This window comes from Culex pipiens, chromosome 3 (assembly GCF_016801865.2).
Source record: "Culex pipiens pallens isolate TS chromosome 3, TS_CPP_V2, whole genome shotgun sequence".
Classification (NCBI taxonomy): Eukaryota; Metazoa; Arthropoda; class Insecta; order Diptera; family Culicidae; genus Culex; species Culex pipiens.
In genome coordinates, this window is record NC_068939.1 from 72298946 (window position 1) to 72317840 (window position 18895).

Consider the following 18895-nt stretch of genomic DNA (forward strand, 5'->3'; position numbering starts at 1 on the left):
AAAAAATTTAAAACAAATATTTTGAAATTTTTTAATTTATGCATTTTTTTAATTAAAAAAATATATATATTTTTTTAATCGCAAAATGTAAAATTCTCTGAAATTAATACTTTTGACTGAAAGTAAGTATCGAGGTAAGTATTAAGTATTTAATTTTTTTTTAATTTTTGAATTTTGGATATTTTGGATTTTTAAATAGGGTCCTGAAGCCCTATGCCAATTTTTATGTACAACGGTAAAACACGATTGAAAACCATTATTGATCACTTTTTTTCATTTTAATGCAAAAAAATGACAAGACAACATTTTTTCAATGAATCAACTATGGCCCCCTTGGAACGAGCTGTCAAGTATGACCTTTTCTGTCAAGAAGGGCCGCGAAGTTAATTTTTCAAAATTGATTTAAAAATCCATTTTAAATCCTTTGCGGTCGTACAAAGGGTCATTGTACTCAGAAAAATATCGTTGTGAACCTCGTTGTGGACCAAAGGGCAATTCACTTCTGATACTGCACCAATATGAAGCCAATATTGGAGTCAATACGGTATGCAACCTAGGAATACTGCGCGAGTATTATGCGCGTATGATATTCACGCTGAAATTTTTAAAAATTTTGAATTTTCAACATTATGAATTTCAGAGTTGTTTTTTAGTTTATGAATTTTCGATTTTTTGTATGTCTGAATTTGAATTTGTTTGAATATAATATTTATGTTTTTGAATGTCAATATTTCTGTATTTTAGTAGTTTTGCATGTTTGTAATTTTTTAAATTATGGAATTAAGATTCGTTGTTATTTAAACTTTATAAAAAAAATTAATTTCTGGATTTTCTATTTTTTATATTCTTGAAAGCTGGATTTTTAGCATTTGAAGTTTTAAATTTCAGAATTGGGTACTAAAGCCCTATTTCAATTTTTATGTACAACGGTAAAAAACACGGTTAAAAACCATTTTTGATCACTTTTTTTCATTTTAATGCAATTTTTTTGACAAGACAACATTTTTTCGATGGATCAACTATGGTCCCCTTGGAGCGAGCTGTCAAGTAGGAGCTTTTCTGTCAAGAAGGACCGCGACGTTAATTTTCCAAAATTGATTTAAAAATCCATTTCAAACTCTTAGTGGTCGTACAAAGGGTCATTGTACTCAGAAAAATAAGCTTTATCGCTGTAAACAATAATATCAGCTATCTAAGCTTCATTTTAGGACCCAATTTCAGAGTGAATGAAAAAACTACAAATTTTAAGATTCAATATTACAAAAAAAATTAAATATACAAAAGTTTACAAATTCAAATTTAACTTGAAAAAAAAAAAAAAACGAAACTATTGGCACTACGCCACCCGGGGCATGGCCTTCCTCTAACGTGGGATTTCTGCTCCAGCGCCTCTGACGAGACAGGAGAAACCGGGACCGACGTTTTACTTCACCATCCGATAGAAGCTCAGTGGATAAGGCGGGAATCGAACCCGCGTCTCATAGCATCATCGGGATCGGCAGCCGAAGCCGCTACCCCTGCGCCACGAGACCCACAAATTTAACTTATAATACTTTTATTCCCAAAAAAATATTTTTTTTTCTCTAGATGTTTTTTTTTCAAGGTCCAATGAATCATTTCTTTTTAGGTTTGTCTTTTGGCTGTTTCAATGTGGCTTTCTAGACCCAGTGGAAAAACTATGTCCTTGTGAAATATGCTCGTGCTCGTTAATATTTGGCAGTCAGCCATAAGTCGCATTATAAACAACTTTCGCGAGAAACAGAAGAATCAATTCTGATGTGAACAAACCAAATTTTGTGGCTCGATTTGGCTTGAGATCGAGCCTGAATCGACTCGAAGTTCGAGCCAAAATTCTCACTGCATGGTGTTATTAGAGGACGACCATCTCAAACAAAAAAGTACAAATTGAAGCACGAGAACCAAACGAGAACGGTCAAACGGAGGCACCAATCGAGCAAAAAACAATAGCTTTTGATCGATTGGTAAATACCAATAGGGTGCTGTGTCCTATCCCTCGCCTAGACCAGATCAATAGAGCATTCTACGTGCGTATGTATTGCGTGTACGTACACGAAAATAAAGTGAGGTTAAATTTTGTCAGCCAGCAAAATCAAATGGTGCGCTAGTGTGCGTACGCGAAACGTCATAATGCTCTATATCCATGATAAAGCTTTCAGACCAAGACTGTCAGTCCAAAGAGTAAAAAGTAAACACTCTTGGTCTTTGACGCAGGTGCACACAAATCAAGAAAAGAAAAGTTTAATATCAAATCAAACCAAACGTTTAGTAGTGTGTGAACTTCGCGTAAAGGAGTCTCAAACTGAAGAGACCCGTTCGTTTGACAACAGTTGGTGTCAAACCATCGGGGTTTGAGTGTATTCCATTGAATCTTTAAATGTAAACAAATAAATATTCGCTAATACCACCCTATTTCCCCCCTTGAAAAAACCTCCCAACGCGCCGCCTCGCGATTACATCCGCTCGTAAAATCCCATCGTCGAACCCCCACCTGGAGCACGATCACAGCTTTTCTGACGTTTCTCACCCCTTCTGCCCTGCTGCAGTACTAGAATTTACAGTTGCTTTGACAGTTTTGGCCTGGTCTTCTTCTTCGCTTTCGCCGCCGCTCCGACTCTTGTTATTCCACTCTCTGGTTTGCGGCATTTCGCTTTTCCAGAAAACCGCGATTTTGCTCGTCAATTTTCGCTAAAAATAGTTGAAATAAAGTGATTTAGTGCGGCTAAAGTGGTTTAGTTCGTTCGGCGGACGTTGCGCGCATCGATTGGGCCTGATTTGGGGTGAACTTGGCCGGTTTTTGACGCGGGGAGAGGTGAAAGTTTGGTTTCTGCCTTTTTCTGTTGGATGCTGGCGGAGAAGAAAAATGGCCGATGGCGTGGATATTGATTTGTATGCGGACGATTTAGAGCAGGATTTTGCACAAACTAACGTAGGTGTTTGATGGCCTGGGAGGTTTAAGCTGTGACGATTAATTGGGTTTATTTTGCAGGATGAATTTGGTGGCGAGGGTGGAGATTTGTACGACGATGTGATTACGCCGTCCGGCGACCATGGCCGGAACAATTCCGGAAGAGGACCGTCGATGGATCGGCTGGACGGGTCGGACCGGAATGGGGACTATCATCATCATGGGTCTGGGTCGATGAACCACATCGCCCGGAGGCACCAGCTTTACATCGGGAATCTGTCCTGGTGGACGACGGATCAGGACATTGCGGACGTGATTGGTGACGTGGGCGTGAATGACTTCCAGGAGGTCAAGTTCTTCGAGAACCGTGCCAACGGACAGTCCAAGGGTTTTTGCGTTGTTTCGCTGGGCTCGGAGAATAGCATGCGCTACGTGATGGAGCGACTTCCGAAGAAGGAACTTCACGGCCAAAATCCGGTCGTGACGCTGCCCACGAAACAAGCGTTGAACCAGTTTGAAAGTCAGCAGAAAACGAGACCGACTCCACCGGCCCAAAGTGGCGGCCAATCGAACGGACCACGACCTCCGGCACCGGGCATGGGCGGAATGGGACCGGGCCCGGGTGGACCCCACGGCGGACCAGGTGGCCCGAACGGACCTCCGGGACCACCCCGTATGTTGATGGGTGGCCCCGGCGGAATGCCACCGGGAATGCGACCCCCGCACAATCATCCGATGCCCGGACCGATGCACATGCAAGGACCACCGGGACCGGGAGGCCCTCCACGACCACAGGTGAGTCCACCGCACAATTCCACCTTAAATCCGTGTGCTTGCTTCATCTGTTCCGTTTTCTCCGTTTTCAGGGCCCTCCGATGCATCACGGAAATGGGCCCCCACAGCAAGGTCCTCCCCGTCCCTTCCAGGGTGGGCAAGGCCAGTGGAACGGACCGCCGCGTATGAACGGTCCGCCTGGACGGCCCGGGGGAGGACCGGGTGGCCCGGGGCCCGGTATGCCTCACAGACCGCAAATGGTAAATAGTCACCACCCATCACATCAGAGATCACAAGGTCACAGGTTCATGGATGTAAATATAGACTTTCCTTTTAATTGTTTCACATTAACAGTATCATCTTAACTTTAAATTCGCAACCCCGCGTTGGACGGGTCATTAATGAGCTATTTCTATGTTTCTTTTGTAAAACGTTTAATTCTAGTATCCGCCGTCCGGAGGACCACGACCCGACTGGAATGGACCGCCGATGCACAGAGGACCAGGTGAGTTTCTGTTACAAGGAAAAGATCAGCTTAGTTTGATCTATGCCCAACAAATCATTGTTCAGCAATTCCGTACGAAAACAGTTAACAAAAAACTAATCTATTAGGGTGATCCGAAAACGGGTACCCCTTGAAATCAAAGATTGATCCACGATCTGTTCACGCGAAACTCTCCCTCAGTGTTACCACATGCTCGTCTGTATCAGAGGGTCCAAAAATCTGTCTTATCTGCACCAAGCATGGCGAATATCTGTACCATTATCTGTACGGTATATTTTTTGTAAAACACTTTTTTTAACATGCATTTTGAACAATCTTATGACAACACTAAATGCTGATATGCAGCTCGGAAGGAACGCAAAACTCCATATAAAAAACACCCAAGAAACGCCCAAGGAAAGACGTTTCTTCGCGTGACGTTCCTTCGCGCGATGTTTGTTTGCAAAATGTTCTAGTGAAAAAACTTAAATATTCAGAATTTGTTTATTTTATTGCAACTGAAAGTTATAAATGTATCAATAATTTTGTAATCGATATTATAATATTGAAAATTCCGAATTGCCTTATGATGACGAATCTCTAAAAGCAGAATCTTGAAATTAAAAGGAAGGATTTTGTATTTTGCTTGAAAAGAAGTAAACCAAAGGGAAAATCCATAAACACACAGATTTAAAAATACAAATATTAAAAATAAAAAATCTAAGATTAAAAAAATAAAAAGAAATATGTATACAAAAAAAAATAACAAATTCAAAGCTTGAAAATTCTAATAATTAAAAATTAATGAAATTAAAATAATATAATTTAATAATTCATATATTCAAAATCCTTCAAATAAAAAATTATAATCCAAAAAAAATAAAATTCTAAATAAAAATCTAGAATTTAAAATCATACCCAGATCTAAAATTTAAAAAATATCAAAGAATTTAGGAAATTAAGAATTTAAGAATTTAAAAATTTAAAAATTTAAGAACTTCAGAATTAAAGAATTTAGGAATTTAATAATTTAAGTTAGACTGATTTAAGAATTTAAGAATTTAAGAATTTAAGAATTTAAGAATTTAAGAATTTAAGAATTTAAGAATTTAAGAATTTAAGAATTTAAGAATTTAAGAATTTAAGAATTTAAGAATTTAAGAATTTAAGAATTTAAGAATTTAAGAATTTAGGAATTTAAGAATTTAAGAATTTAAGAACTTAAGAATTTAAGAATTTAAGAACTTCAGAATTTCAGAATTAAAGAATTTAGGAATTTAATAATTTAAGTTAGACTGTAATCCATATTCATACAGACTGCAGTCCCGATTGACCCAGTTGACGGTACAAAACATAATTTATAGAAAACTTTCAATAAAATTTACTTTGACCAGATTCCATTTATTAAATAGTTTAATGTGACATAATGGCGTTACCTTTCAAGAAACAAATAATAATGTTTTGAAAAACGAGGATTAATTTTTTTAATATTCAGGCAACTACAAGGCGTTAACATAATTTAAAAATATATTCAAATTAATAAAAAAAAATACAATAAACTTTATGACTCATTATTTTCTGTATGATTCAGTACAACTTTTATTAAATTTTTGAAGTATTTTAGATTTTATTTTACCTGTGTTCTCCTTCATTTCAAAATCATTTTTGAGAAGAATGGGAAATGCTGGAAATTATGTTATAACTTTATTAGAACGAAATGCTATAAATTATTTTTATTAGGTCCTTGTCGGTACTGAAACCTGGTTAGCAATGAGTCTGCTTAAACCTAAGAAAAACCTAAAACTACAGAGGATCTTGTTTGTAAATGTTAGTGGGAGGGAGCCAATTACCCGCGGCGTACTGGGGGTTAGTATTAAGAGAGACTCCTAGTTCAAAATATTCTAGCATAAATGGATCTAAGATCGTTAAAAAATATAAGCATGATCCATTTCTAAATGTTTCAAAAGTTAAACTAGATTTAATCAATGAAAAGTTCTTAAATGTTGAGATAATTGCAATAACTTAACTATTCAATAATATCATTTTGAGTAAGAATCTTGTTTATCTGAAAATCTTTACAAATCAGTACGGTGACCCAAATATCTGTCATCTGTACGTACAGATTCTGTACTCAGATCTTTGCTGAAAATCTGTACCATGACAGATAAATCTGTACATGTGGCAACGCTGCTGTACACGCTAACCAGTTGATCTCAATTTTGAGATGAACGTCGCAAACCGGCTAAAAGTGAAACCACTCAACGTTGAGATGAGCAACTTGATCTCAAAATTGAGATGGGCATCTCGATCTCAAAATTGAGATGCTTTCGGTACCGGGAAAATCGCCGGGAAAGCAGGAAATCGGTTCCGGAAAAGGCGGGTAAACCGGCGGAGGAAAGCTGCCTTGTAGCGGAAGCCGTTTGACTGGCCTGGGCCCGGGAGGAAGTTTACGCTTGTGGTGGGGAAGAGCTGCCCTCCGTCACTGAACTGAAAAAAGGAAAACAAAACAATTATGACCATTTAGTTTTCCCCGTTTTTCACCGGAGAATATCGCAACGGAAAGAGGACCGTGGATGAGAAGGATAGGTCGATTGGAGAACCTGTTAAATTCTTTGTCCACTCGATCCACCCTTTTCAATACATCCACGGTTCTCTTCCCGATTTGATCTTACCCGGGGACTTCTTTGTTGTTTGCTCGAACTCAGCTGTCAAAACAGAAATAAAAATTTTCACTAAGTCCAAACTTTCCCGCACACCGCAAGAATATCGAAAAACAGTTAAGTGTCATCGCAAAAAATAGTTCACATTCTCCAACTCAAAATTGCGAATGTAAACAAAAGAAATTGATCTCAAAATTGAGATGACATAAGTGAACTCCTTTTTGCGACATCGATCTCAAAAATTGCGATCGCCTGGTAAGCGTGTAACCCTTATGTCAATGTCCATCGGAGCAAAAACTCGACGCCAACATTTCAAAAAGCATCATGTACAAACCATGCGTTTTGAGAAAAACGCATTTGAATGTTGAGCACCCATTTTCAATTCCCATTTTAATATAAAAGCAAAATAAGCTGATGTTCTAATAATAACAAACGATGAAAAACGTTGCTTTTATTGATACTTGATCATCCAAATTCAATAAAACATCATTTCCGTAATTTTATTTGAGTAAAACAAAAATAACTCCTTTTGAAATCACCAACGTCGATATCACCCTGCTGTCATTGAGGGGGGCGCTTTGTTATGATTTGTTTTTCTTCACCGAATGTACATGGCGCTTTGTTCATGTTGCTTTTTTTTCGTCACGAGGTTCATGTAGTCTTTTGTTTGACAGGTTGACAGGGCTATATAAACAGGGACTGCTGATGGCAGAGATTTTGTTTATGTTACTTTATTTAAAATCATGATTAAACAGACTTTACTGAAGTAACTTTTGCTCATTTTTGGTGGAGAGGTAGCTAATTAGGAGTACTTTCAGAATATGCAATAACCCAGAAAGTGTCAAAATGTACATGAAGCCTTTTGAAATGTTACCGTCGATTTCATCGCCGCCATTATGGCCGCCATCTTGGATTCAAAAATTCTAAATCACTTAAGAGTAGTTTAGCAGTCATACTTAAGCTCAACATTTAATAATGAGACAACGAAAAAAAATATTTTTTTGTGATTCGATTATCCGAAGTTTCCATTATTCGGAGTGAAATTTCGCCAAGGCCTTCGGATAATCAAGTCTGGACGGTATACAAAAATAAAAGTTTAAAAATTCAAACGTTTAATAATCAAATTATTCAGTTGACAAATTTAAAATTTGAAAATTAAAAAATATATAGCTATTGAAAATTCTAAATATTTAGTACAGTCCAGACTCGATTTTCCGAAGACTTGGCAAAATTTCACTTCGGATAATCGAATAACGAAAAAAAACTATTTTCGGTTATCTTAATTTTGATTGTTGAGCTTCAGTATGACCCTTCAACTACTTTAAAGTGATTTAGAATTTTATAACCCAAGATGGCGGCGAAGAAATGTTGAAAAAATGCATTCTTTATTTTACAGGCACCATTCAAACTTGACTCAAATGGGGTCGCAGAAATTGAATCTGATGTTAAGGGTGGATTTTCATAACTCCTGAATTCTTGCTCTTGAATTCATGTTACCGGTTCAAATTTGACATGAATTATTTTTTAGCTATTTTAGCAATAATTTTGATGAAAACGCTGGTAAACATGCTTGCGTACTCAACAAGAATAACCTTCAACTTTTTTTCAGTAACAAAATGAAAAATACGATTTTTTTTGTTCGAATTTGAAAAAAATAAAAACAGTTTGTACTCTATTGTTTGAAGTTCTATTAATTTTTTTCAATCAAGAAATTTGTATCCTTCCTAGAATTTGTGTTTCTAACCTGAAATATGACTCCAAAAAAGTCTTATATTTTTTGTAATTCTAAATTGCGGCATTCAAAAGTAAAAAAAATGGGAATTTGGGAATTTTAGAATTAAACGATTTTTTAATTTTACATTTTTTTAGAATTTAGGAACTTTAGGATTTAGCATAAGCATTTGGAGACGCCCCACCACCGGAAGGCTCCACAACGCTTTTCCCACTGGTTTGTGTGGCTATATTAGACCCTCATCTGGAACAATAATCCATCACGGGAGATACCAATTTAGAAACTTTAGGATTTAGGAACTTAAGGACCCTTAAATTTAAAATTTTTACCTTTTTTAAACGTTGAATTCCAGGATTTTTGTATTTTAGGTTTTATGAGTTAGAATTTTAAAATTTTTGTTTCTCGGATTTATTTGTAAATCAATCAATTCTTAAATTGTTAAAACCTTAAATTTTATAATTTGAGTTATTTTAAGCAGGGGTCCTCATTGCTCCAAAAAGACTCAGTCACTAGCGAGCACAAACCTAGCGCGAGGAAAAACTGCTCTGATGTATTCGGTTTGTCACTTCCACACCAATCGCTACTGAACACTCTCTCTTTGCTCTCCCTCTCACTCCAATCGGGTAGTACAGCGAATGGTTCAGAGCGACCGGTTTCGTTAAGTCGCTCAAAGCCGACTGAAAAAAGTTTGCGATCGGTTTTGCTTTGATTATTTAAGAAATTGCTTAAAATCAATAATACTTTGCTGTTTACACAACATCAAAGACACATTTGACAGCAATTTCCACAATGCCAAATTCTAATTGACGGAAAAATGTTGTAGTGCAAGCCAAGTGAGTGCCGCGCTAGTGTTTTTTTCAGGCTCTCTCCTCTCTGAGCGTATTCGTGTGTGACTCGGATTGACTCGCTGCAGCGTGAAGCGATTGAGCAAGCCGCTGGCAGACTGTGTCGTGTTCGCTCGCGAATAGGGACGTGGCGTTACATTGTGCTGCCATCTGGTTTTTTGAAGTGCAAAAGTGCTGAGTCATCGTCTAAAAATAGATAAAGTAGTCGGTTCGCTTTCGATGGAGAAAAAGTGGAAAATGTGCTCTAAAAATAGCGACGATTTTCGCGGAAATTTAAATTACTCTCACAGAGCAGGATTTACATAATTTTTCGTGCTTTCTTCTGGAAATACAAGATTTCCAGAACAACTCGAGTCGTTGTGTCAACATGGCGCTGGCTTCCCGTTTCACCTTAAGGTGGTAGATGGTGTCTTTCCCTTTTGGGACAATGACTGTCAATGATGGTTCTGAATTCAGGGTCCAGAAATAGTAAATTGAAATGAATAAATAATCACTATTATGTAAAATGCTTCTACAAACAACACAAAGAAAACCATTTTTTGATTGAAAACTTCGGAATCAAGATTTGAATGTTTTTCTAAAACAAACATGGCCGCCCAATGGCCGATCGGGAATGATGCCTTCCAGAGCCTTAAGATTAAAAAACAAAGTTTCAAAAAGAAGTTTCAAAAATTTAGAGTTCATTTACCTAAACACTCAAACATTAAAAAAAATCAAGAAATAAATTTTTTTTTGTGGATTTTAAGGCAACAAATCGATGCCTCTGTGCTTTCTTATACTAACTAGATAGGAAAACCAGCAAGCTTAGTACAAGAGAGCACAGAGGCATCGAAATGCTATTAAAACATTTTGATCGTAATTTTTCGGGCCGCCATCGAATTCTTTCTATGTAATATGTAAGCTTTAACATATTTTTTTTTCATTCTCCAGGTGGCTTCCCGCCGGGACCGCCCGGACCGAGACAGGGACCACCCGGACACATGCAGGGCGGCCCGAACCGCGGCCCACCCATGGGTGGCCCCGGACAGGGTCCGGCTCCGCACGTGAATCCGGCCTTCTTCAACCAGGGCGGCAACCCCGGCAGTCACCCGAACGGTGGACCCCCGGGCCCGCATGGCCCATCGTCCGGCCAGGGCCCACCGCCGCACTTTAACCCCCAGGGCGGAGCGGCACCCCGTGGACCGTGGCCCGGACCGGGTGGGAAACCTCCGGGTGGTCCGTTCCCCGAGCACAGCATAACACCCCAGCTGAGCGAGGCCGAGTTCGAGGAGATTATGACGAGGAACCGCACCGTTAGCAGTTCCGCTATTGCAAGGTAAGATTATTTTGATGACCATCTAGGTTCGCATGACTAATTGCGGTTCTTTCAGAGCCGTCTCGGATGCCGCGGCTGGGGAGTACGCGAGTGCGATTGAAACGCTTGCGACGGCCATTTCGTTGATCAAGCAGTCCAAGGTGGCGCACGACGAGCGGTGCAAGATTCTGATCAGTTCGCTGCAGGACACGTTGCACGGCATTGAGACGAAGAGCTATAGTCGTCGGGAGCGGTCCAGGTCGCGGGATAGGTCATCGCATCCGCGGTCCAGATCGAGACGGGAGAGATCCAGCTCGCGCGGATATCGTGAGCGTTCGAGGGAGAGAGATCGCGGAGATAGAGAGCGCGATCGCGAGAGGGACGGGTGAGTTGTGTTATTGTTTGTTTTATAGAAATGTAGCTTGGGTGGCATGTCGACGGATAAAAGAAATAATTTCGATTTCTGCTTTGTGAATTGATGTTGAATTAATTGAATTAAGGTTCCATTTCCTAACTTATTTATTAATCCTAACTATATTCTGTTATTAGACATGCCATTCTAACTTTTTTTTAATTTTTTTAATCTCGAAAAATAGCAGAAAACTAAACATACCTATTATTTATAGTCCGTTTACGTGCCATCCGAGCGAGAATACTTTGGGAAAGTGTCATGCATTCTGAAGCTTGTTAAATTTGTTAATGGGTTTTTAAATGTTTTTTTTAATAATATAAAAAATAGTCTTAAAAATTCCAAAAAATATTTTAAAAGTCACAATTCTGCTTTCAAGCTAAAAGTTCTTTAATTTTTTTTCTGGTAAAACGTACCGTTTTTAATTTAAAACCATTTCAGAGTAAGTTCTGTAAAGGTTACTTTTTTTCATTTTTAAATTCGGACAAACAATTGCTTGGATAAGGCATTGCCAAGAATTAAAATTGGGAAACACTTTTTTACTTTCCAATTATATTTTTCCAAAAAAAAAAAATATATTTTCAAAATTTCAAAAAACATTTCCTGGAAAGACACGTCGCTGTTTTGATGAAAAATGCAAAAAAAAAACGGACGGTTTTTTTTCGCTCAAATTTGTTTAAGCCATATCAAATTTCTGACAAAAAAACGAAAATGCAGAATTATAGAAAATGAAACATTTTAAAATATTAATACAGTAGTTGTTCGGTAATTGGGCTGCTTTTTAACTGACCGCTCGATAACTGGGCCGTAGCCCAGTTAAAAAGCAGTCAAACGTCAAAAAACCAAAACAAACCGAATTACCAAGGGGTTAATGGATGCAAAAATCATATTCAATAAATAAAACAACTTTTTTCAAACTTTTGATTACTTTTAAGTCACAATTAAAGAAATATGAAAAGTAAGCATTGTAAATACATTTGACTAACTTTTACTTTTATATTTCATCAGGAAAATATTATGCAGTTAGCGAGCAGCATTCGGTGACTGGGCTACTTTCTCAGCCAGTTACCGAACAAGTACTGTAATTAAAAATTTAAAAATAAACTAACATAGAAATTAAAATTCAAAAATCTGGGAATTTAGAACATTTAAAATTAATTATCCAATAATTCAAAAAAATAAAAATTCAAAAACTCGGAGTTTAAAAAACACAAATTTTAATTTAGAATTCCTTAGAAAACTTAAAAATATTTGTTTTAAATAAATTCGAAAATACAGAAATTTTAAATTCTAAAATTTGAGAATTAAGAAAACTTAAGATGCTTCAAAGATGCAGAATGCATAGTTTCAAAATCAGAAATTAAAAAAAGTTAAAAAAATCAAATTTAAAAAAAATCTCAGTTTTTTGTAAATTTTAAAATTAAAAATCTAAATTAAAGCTCAAAAAAATTGGAATTCAGAAATTACAAACTCCAAAATGTGATAATAAAGAATACCCAAAAATGCTGAATGAAGAATTTTTAAATTTAAAATAATTATTAATCAAAAAAATATATTTAAAAATTCTAAAATAAAAAAATATATTTAAAGAACGAAAATTCAGAAATTTTTAAATTTTCAAATCAAAGGCTTAAAAAGAAAACCTAAAATTCATGAATTTTAAAACTCAAAGATGCATAATGCAAAATTTAAAAATTACGAATTCAAAATATAATTAAAAATTAAAAAAATGCATTCTAAAACATTCTATAATTAAAAACATCTATAAATTATATATAAAAAATCCAGAATCTGAGAATTAAGAACACTCAAAATTCATTAAATTTTAAAATTGAAGGATGCAGAACGCAAAATTTTAAATTTATAGATTCTTAATTATTTATTTTTTGAAATCCAAAATTAAAAATATCAATAAATTAAATATAAAATAAAAAAATAAAAAATTCTGAAATTGATAATTCTAAAATCTAAGATTTAAGAAAACCCAAAATTCATGAATTTAAAAATTCGAAGATGCAGAATGCAAAGTTTGTAAATTATAAATTCTGAATAATTACAAATTTAAAAAATGATATTCAGAAATAAAAAAAAAATTAATATATATAAAAAACGACAATTCATAAATTAATAATTTCAAAATCTGAGAAATAAGAAAACCTTAAAATTTAAGAATTTCTAAATTCAATGACGCGGAATCCAAAATTTTAAAATTAAAAATTGAAGATTAATAAAAATCATCTTCAGAAATCCAAATATAAATAAAATATCATATTCAGAAATCCAAAATCGAAAATTCTGAAACAAAAAATTCATAAATCTGAGCATAAAGAAAATCTATAATTAATGAATTTAAAAATTTAAAGATGCAGAATGCAAAATTTAAAAATTCTAAATTCAAAATATTTAAAGATTAATAAAAATCACGGTCAGATATTCGAAATTTACAAATTTTATAATTCTAAAAATCGGGGAAATTTTATTTTTCAGAAAATTTATCAAATTTTCAGTCATTTTTAAATTTTATCCAATTTTCAGTCATTTTTAAATGTTTTTTTATGGTTTTGAAATGTTTGAATTCTTGAATATAAGTTTTTAATTTTTTTTTATGTTTTACATCTTGAATTTTTGATTATTTATCCTTTTTTCTCTTAGCATTGCACCTCGGAAGGCACGTCGACGGAGTAAAACAACAGAAGTCTTCGATTATGTGCAATTTTGCTTGCTTCATTGTATTACCTTAACATCACTCAGAAAAAAAATTGTAGAATCAGCCTGTACGAGGTTTGATTCAACAAAATTTTTGTTGAATATAATCAACGCCGATTTTGCGTTGAAACAAACCTTGATTTTCTCAATTCCACAAAAATCTTTTGTTGTTTTGAAAAAGTTGCTTTGACGTTTAGCGTTGATTCAACAAAAATCTTGATTTTTAAATCAACAAAACGTTTTGTTGATTCAAATATGCCAAATAACCAATTTTTGTTGCTCGTCGTCGTGCCATCCAAGCAAAGATGCTATAGGAAGGGTTACATAAACTTGAGATAACTATTTGGAATATTGTTTTCATCTAAATTGATCCTTAATCTAAACAAAACTCATTTTCCCCAGCTCCCGCCGATCCCGCCCCCGCAACAAGACCCCTGAACACCAGGCCGCGGCCGACACCTCGGCGGACAACTCGAAGCGAAGCTACTACAACGACGATCGCTACAGATCGTCGGACCGCGAGCGCGAGCGTGACCGCGACCGGGAACGCCGCGAGGAGCACCGCTCGCGCCACTAAATTGACCCTGACTTGACTTTTTACGCGGTCCATCGTCCTCCGGGTTTGGAGCTGATGGGGGAGGAGGAATCGGAGGAGGTGGACCAAGCAACCGCTCGTCGTATCTGTAGCAACTAGGGAAAATGTTAGCGTAATGAGAGATGATGATGATTCTTCTACCCAAATTTGAATTCGGAAACAGTACTGACTTCTACTGAGAGTACTCTCAACTACTAATTCCGCAGTGTCCGCGAGGGAGGTTTTGTACCCAACAGCGACTGGGTATCGGAGCGGTCAATTGTAGAGTTGGAAGCAGCAGCAGCAGCAGGATTAAGCAAAAATACCCTTCATAATAACCCCCTCTCACTTCATAAACATGAATGAATATCACTCAAAAGTAGATGTTGCAAATTTCCACTGGAAAGTATAAAGTAAAATTCTCCAACTAACAAATGCGAGGCGTGCGCGCGCGCGGATGGCATCGTTGAGCAGCAGCAGCGGGAACCTGTCCGCGACCGCCGTGGGATGAGGCAGTTCAGCGATTGCAGCAGCAGCAGCGGCACCAGCACCAGCAAATAAATGAAGATTGTATTCGATTTATTGATTAAACTAATTACATTGATAACCAAAAAAAAAAAGAAAGCAAAACCCTTTGTATTGTGTATTTTTCTACTAGGCTAAGCTGTAATTTATACACACCTTTCAATTAGAAGCTTTATTTTATAACCCTAATTTATTATAAAGTCACAAAACACGACAAAAGTTTATTTTTCTGTTTATTTTTAATTTCGCTCTAGACTCTGTTCAAATTTGTACAACAAAAAAACATATTGTGTATTCAAATTTTGTTCACCACAAACTATATTGTACCTCCCTCTTACAAAGCGCAATCTTCCCACTAAACACACTTTGTAAAACAAAGAAAAATATGCGCTTCTTTGTAAATACCAAAAAAGACTGAAACCGAAATCTTGTACACAAACACACACACACACACCCACTCGTTATATTTCTAACGGGGATAATCCCCGAAAAAAAAGAGAAAATCTGTGATAGTTAGACTGTAATTGTGTAGAACTTAGCGCGAAAGTATGGCTGGAGCACGTTTTGGCTATAGTGTGCGATGACACTTTACTTTAATCAACTGTTTTGTGAGTGATCCGGCTTGCTTTCCGGTGTAGGAGAAAGTTTAGAGCAAAAAAAAAACGACAACTAAAATTGTAAGACACCATGCACAAATGACGATTTTTTCAGTCAAATTTAATCAAAATGCCGTCGAAAGTCATTTGTGAATGGCGTCTCAGTGGTGCCGCTCTTGTGGTTTGTTGTTTTTGAGTGGTGTGTTGTTGTAAACGAGGAGTAGAATGTAGCTCAAACATGTTTTTAGTTTGATCCTGTGATTTTTGTAATTGTAAGTACTGGTTTTATACTATTTTTTTCTGATGTACAATACTACTTTTGGGCCTGACTATGTTGGGCTTTCTTTTTTAAGAATAAACGAAAAATGTAACGTTGCATGAAACGAAATGTTAATTTGGACGTTACAATGGTAAGATAGTTCGGTGAAGTCGAGATTTTCGGCTCAAATAATGGATTTAGAGACAACAACTTCTGTCTTCTGTCATGATATTTCTGTAATTTCAATCAATAACATACCCGTTGATTATGGACACCTACTGCCCAAAATTAAAACGTTTTCTCATGATGTTTGGGCAACCGTCTATTTTCAATTTGTGATTTCAACATACGTGTTACAAAAGATACAAGTCACATTTTGATTCACGTTTCTTCCTCGCTGTTGAAAAAAAAAATCATTCAAAAAAGTTCTCGAAAACCCAGATTTTATTTTCAAAAAATAAAATCTCAGAATCCTGTTAATTAACATCGTCCATTTTTTTTATATGTTATGTAAAATTGTCGGAGCAATCCATTAAAAATATGTTCAGTTATGGGATCTTTGCTCCAGACAACGTCAAACGGCATTTGAAGTTTTCATAAGCCTTTTTCAATTGTTTGGCTAGATTTTTGAAACTCCAAATTATTTTTGGAAGTCAAACTTATCATCTTTCATTTGCGCATAAGACAGCTAAAATCGGTTAAAAAGGAGCGAAGTTATGATTTTTTGAAAAAAAAATGTTTTTTTTATGAAAATCGGCGAAAATTGCCATTTTTTGAACCACCCTAACACGGCGAAGGCCACCATAATGGTCAAACAAAAAAAATACGGGTCTAACTATTTCGGCTAAAGAACTCTTTAACTTTCATATGGAACTGCTGTATATACAAAAAATAAATAACAAGCCATAACCATAAAAACTTCAAATAAAATGTGTACCAGCCGAGGTACCAGACTTATTAATTATAATTCATTTTGGCGTTATTCTACATACCGTTAAATGGTAATTTTTCTCGTGTACAGGAGGTCATTTTTAGCAACTTTTGTTCTGTGAAAAACTTTACTTCTTTTGTTTTATGTTTTTCTTGTTTCATTTTGACACTTTTTTAGTTTGTTGGTTGGTCAAAGTCAAACTAAAACCGAGACGAACTGTCACTTTTTACACGGTGCTCACGCACACTATCAAAACAAACGTTTGGTAGTGTGTGTGAACTCCGTGTAAAAGGGGTGTCAAACCATCGGAGTTTGAGTGTAGTATTTTTATTTGATTTATGTTTGTTTCTGATAGTATTGGGCTTATTCTACAAGTTCCTATCATTAGCTTTTACATTTTTAGTTCTTTTATGTTTTTACAGCAACTTTTTATTTATTTATTTTTTGCTTGTTTTTCACATTTTCTACTATAGAATAATACCAATATTATTTTTAAATTGTAAAACAAAACCAGAGTTTTATTTTTTTTTTTGAAAAGGACCAATAAACTATTGTCTTTCATATGTTTATAGGACCTAATCAAAAAAAAAAAAAAAAAAAACTCTAGAAATGTTTATATGCATAGTCTGGGACAATACAAAAATCACTGCATACTTATTTTTACATAAAATATAGAAAAATGTAAGATTTTTGGCCAAGTGGCGGGGTTGGGTTGTAGAGGGTTAAAGTACCTAGCTTGAATTAAAATAGTAAAGATTTTTAAATGCATTTACAAATCTTAAAATTTAAAAACAAGAGAAAGAGATATAAAAAATATAAATATTGAAATAACAAGCCATAGTTTCAGCATTTGCATGGAAAAGTGTTTTAAAATGGATTTTAAACTAGTTCAGTTGTTTTGCACTCATGAATTTTCATGTTGTACAAATAAAAATCCAGTTTTTGAAATAATTTTAAAAATGCATGGCTGTTTAAATTTATCTGAATATGTTCACTCTTTTGATACCAGACGTTTCTCTTTAAAAAAAACCTGAAGTTTTGTAAACTTCAAATGGTAGATCAAAATGTCCGTTTACTTTACACAAACTTCATTTTTTAAATTTATTTTTGTAAAAACTAAAAGTTTGCCCTAAAAAAATGGAACCCGAATATTAGCGTTTTAGGTAAAAATTAAGTATCAAATTGGCTGGTGCGTATTCTCTACCTATACTATACCTAACTATAGTTTCCCAACGCAATAGCAATAAAAACTATTTTTAATGAAGCCCGTCTTAAGGTAGGGATGGATAATATTAATAATAAATCCAATGATGAGTTGGTGCTTTTTATAATATCTTATTATTTCAAATGATCAATTACGAAGCGTAAAAGAAAATTTGTCAATTGTTATTTAATTATTTTATGCTTTAATGTACTAATTATACCATAGATCTTGTTCCTTTAGCTCAAAAGTTTTATACTCAGTAACTATTTATACACTTTTATATTTATTTATTTAAATTTAAAAAAAAACATCTCAGGTCAGCAAATATCACAAATCTACAAGTAATAAACGCATAACGCTAGAAGATATCACGAAAAAAAAAACGAACGAAGTTGACTTTATAGCTGTCGGCCACCATTGCTAGTACCAACCACTAGTGTCTTCCTTTTTATCTACAAGGACTTCGCCGCCCTGGGCTCCTAAGTGTATGAAAGTATGGCACGGAGCGACGGCGCCGAATACCCATATTTACACAAAGAATTTTAGAGCGCCCGCCGCGGGATTCGAACCGCCGACCTCTGGATTGTGAGTCCAGTGCGCGGTCCGATTGATCCACAAGGGCGGGAACGAGAGAAGATATCACTGCCATACCAAAACTGTATTAAAACTACTATGTCGTTGGGATTTATTTAAAAACAAACTTAATTTTTACCGTTTTAACAAAATAGCGGTGATTTATTGTATCCCTTGTATCTGTACTTAAGTTTTTCTAATCTAATGCCGAACCGAGCCCTTTCGGGGAAGTGCAGTTTACCATGACAGCTGTGGAAGTTTCACGCCATATGTTACCGGCTCACATTTGTCTTATTAATTTCCAGGGTGGTTAAATCTTCGTGATTTTCGCGAATTTCGCGGAAATCTAAATCGCTCTCACCGAGCAGGATTAAGATAAATTTGCGTTCTTTCTTCTGGAAAT

At 35.5% G+C, this 18895-nt stretch overlaps 1 protein-coding gene across 3 annotated transcripts; it reads left to right on the forward strand.

The window, feature by feature from the left end:
• Positions 1-2633: 2633 nt before the first annotated feature.
• On the forward strand, positions 2634-15138 carry LOC120426783 (cleavage and polyadenylation specificity factor subunit 6). 3 transcript variants are annotated; one of them, XM_039591558.2, is made up of 7 exons: positions 2634-2947; positions 3008-3721; positions 3793-4014; positions 4145-4205; positions 10352-10736; positions 10792-11100; positions 14233-15138. In XM_039591558.2, the coding sequence occupies exons 1-7, from the start codon at positions 2882-2884 to the stop codon at positions 14405-14407; spliced, it is 1932 nt and encodes a 643-aa protein (XP_039447492.1). In that variant the 5' UTR covers positions 2634-2881; the 3' UTR covers positions 14408-15138. The 3 variants fall into 3 exon arrangements, with proteins under 3 accessions (XP_039447492.1, XP_039447493.1, XP_039447494.1); XM_039591559.2 differs by having other exon boundaries at positions 3793-3960; XM_039591560.2 differs by lacking the exon at positions 3793-4014.
• The last annotated feature ends 3757 nt before the right edge of the window (positions 15139-18895 follow it).

Coding starts and splice junctions, on each gene's coding strand:
- LOC120426783 (XM_039591558.2), top strand. CDS start 2,882: ATGGCCGATGGCGTGGATATTGATTTGTATGCGGACGATTTAGAGCAG. Junction 10,737..10,791: donor AGCAGTTCCGCTATTGCAAG/GTAAGATTATTT, acceptor CGGTTCTTTCAG/AGCCGTCTCGGATGCCGCGG. Junction 11,101..14,232: donor CGCGATCGCGAGAGGGACGG/GTGAGTTGTGTT, acceptor CATTTTCCCCAG/CTCCCGCCGATCCCGCCCCC.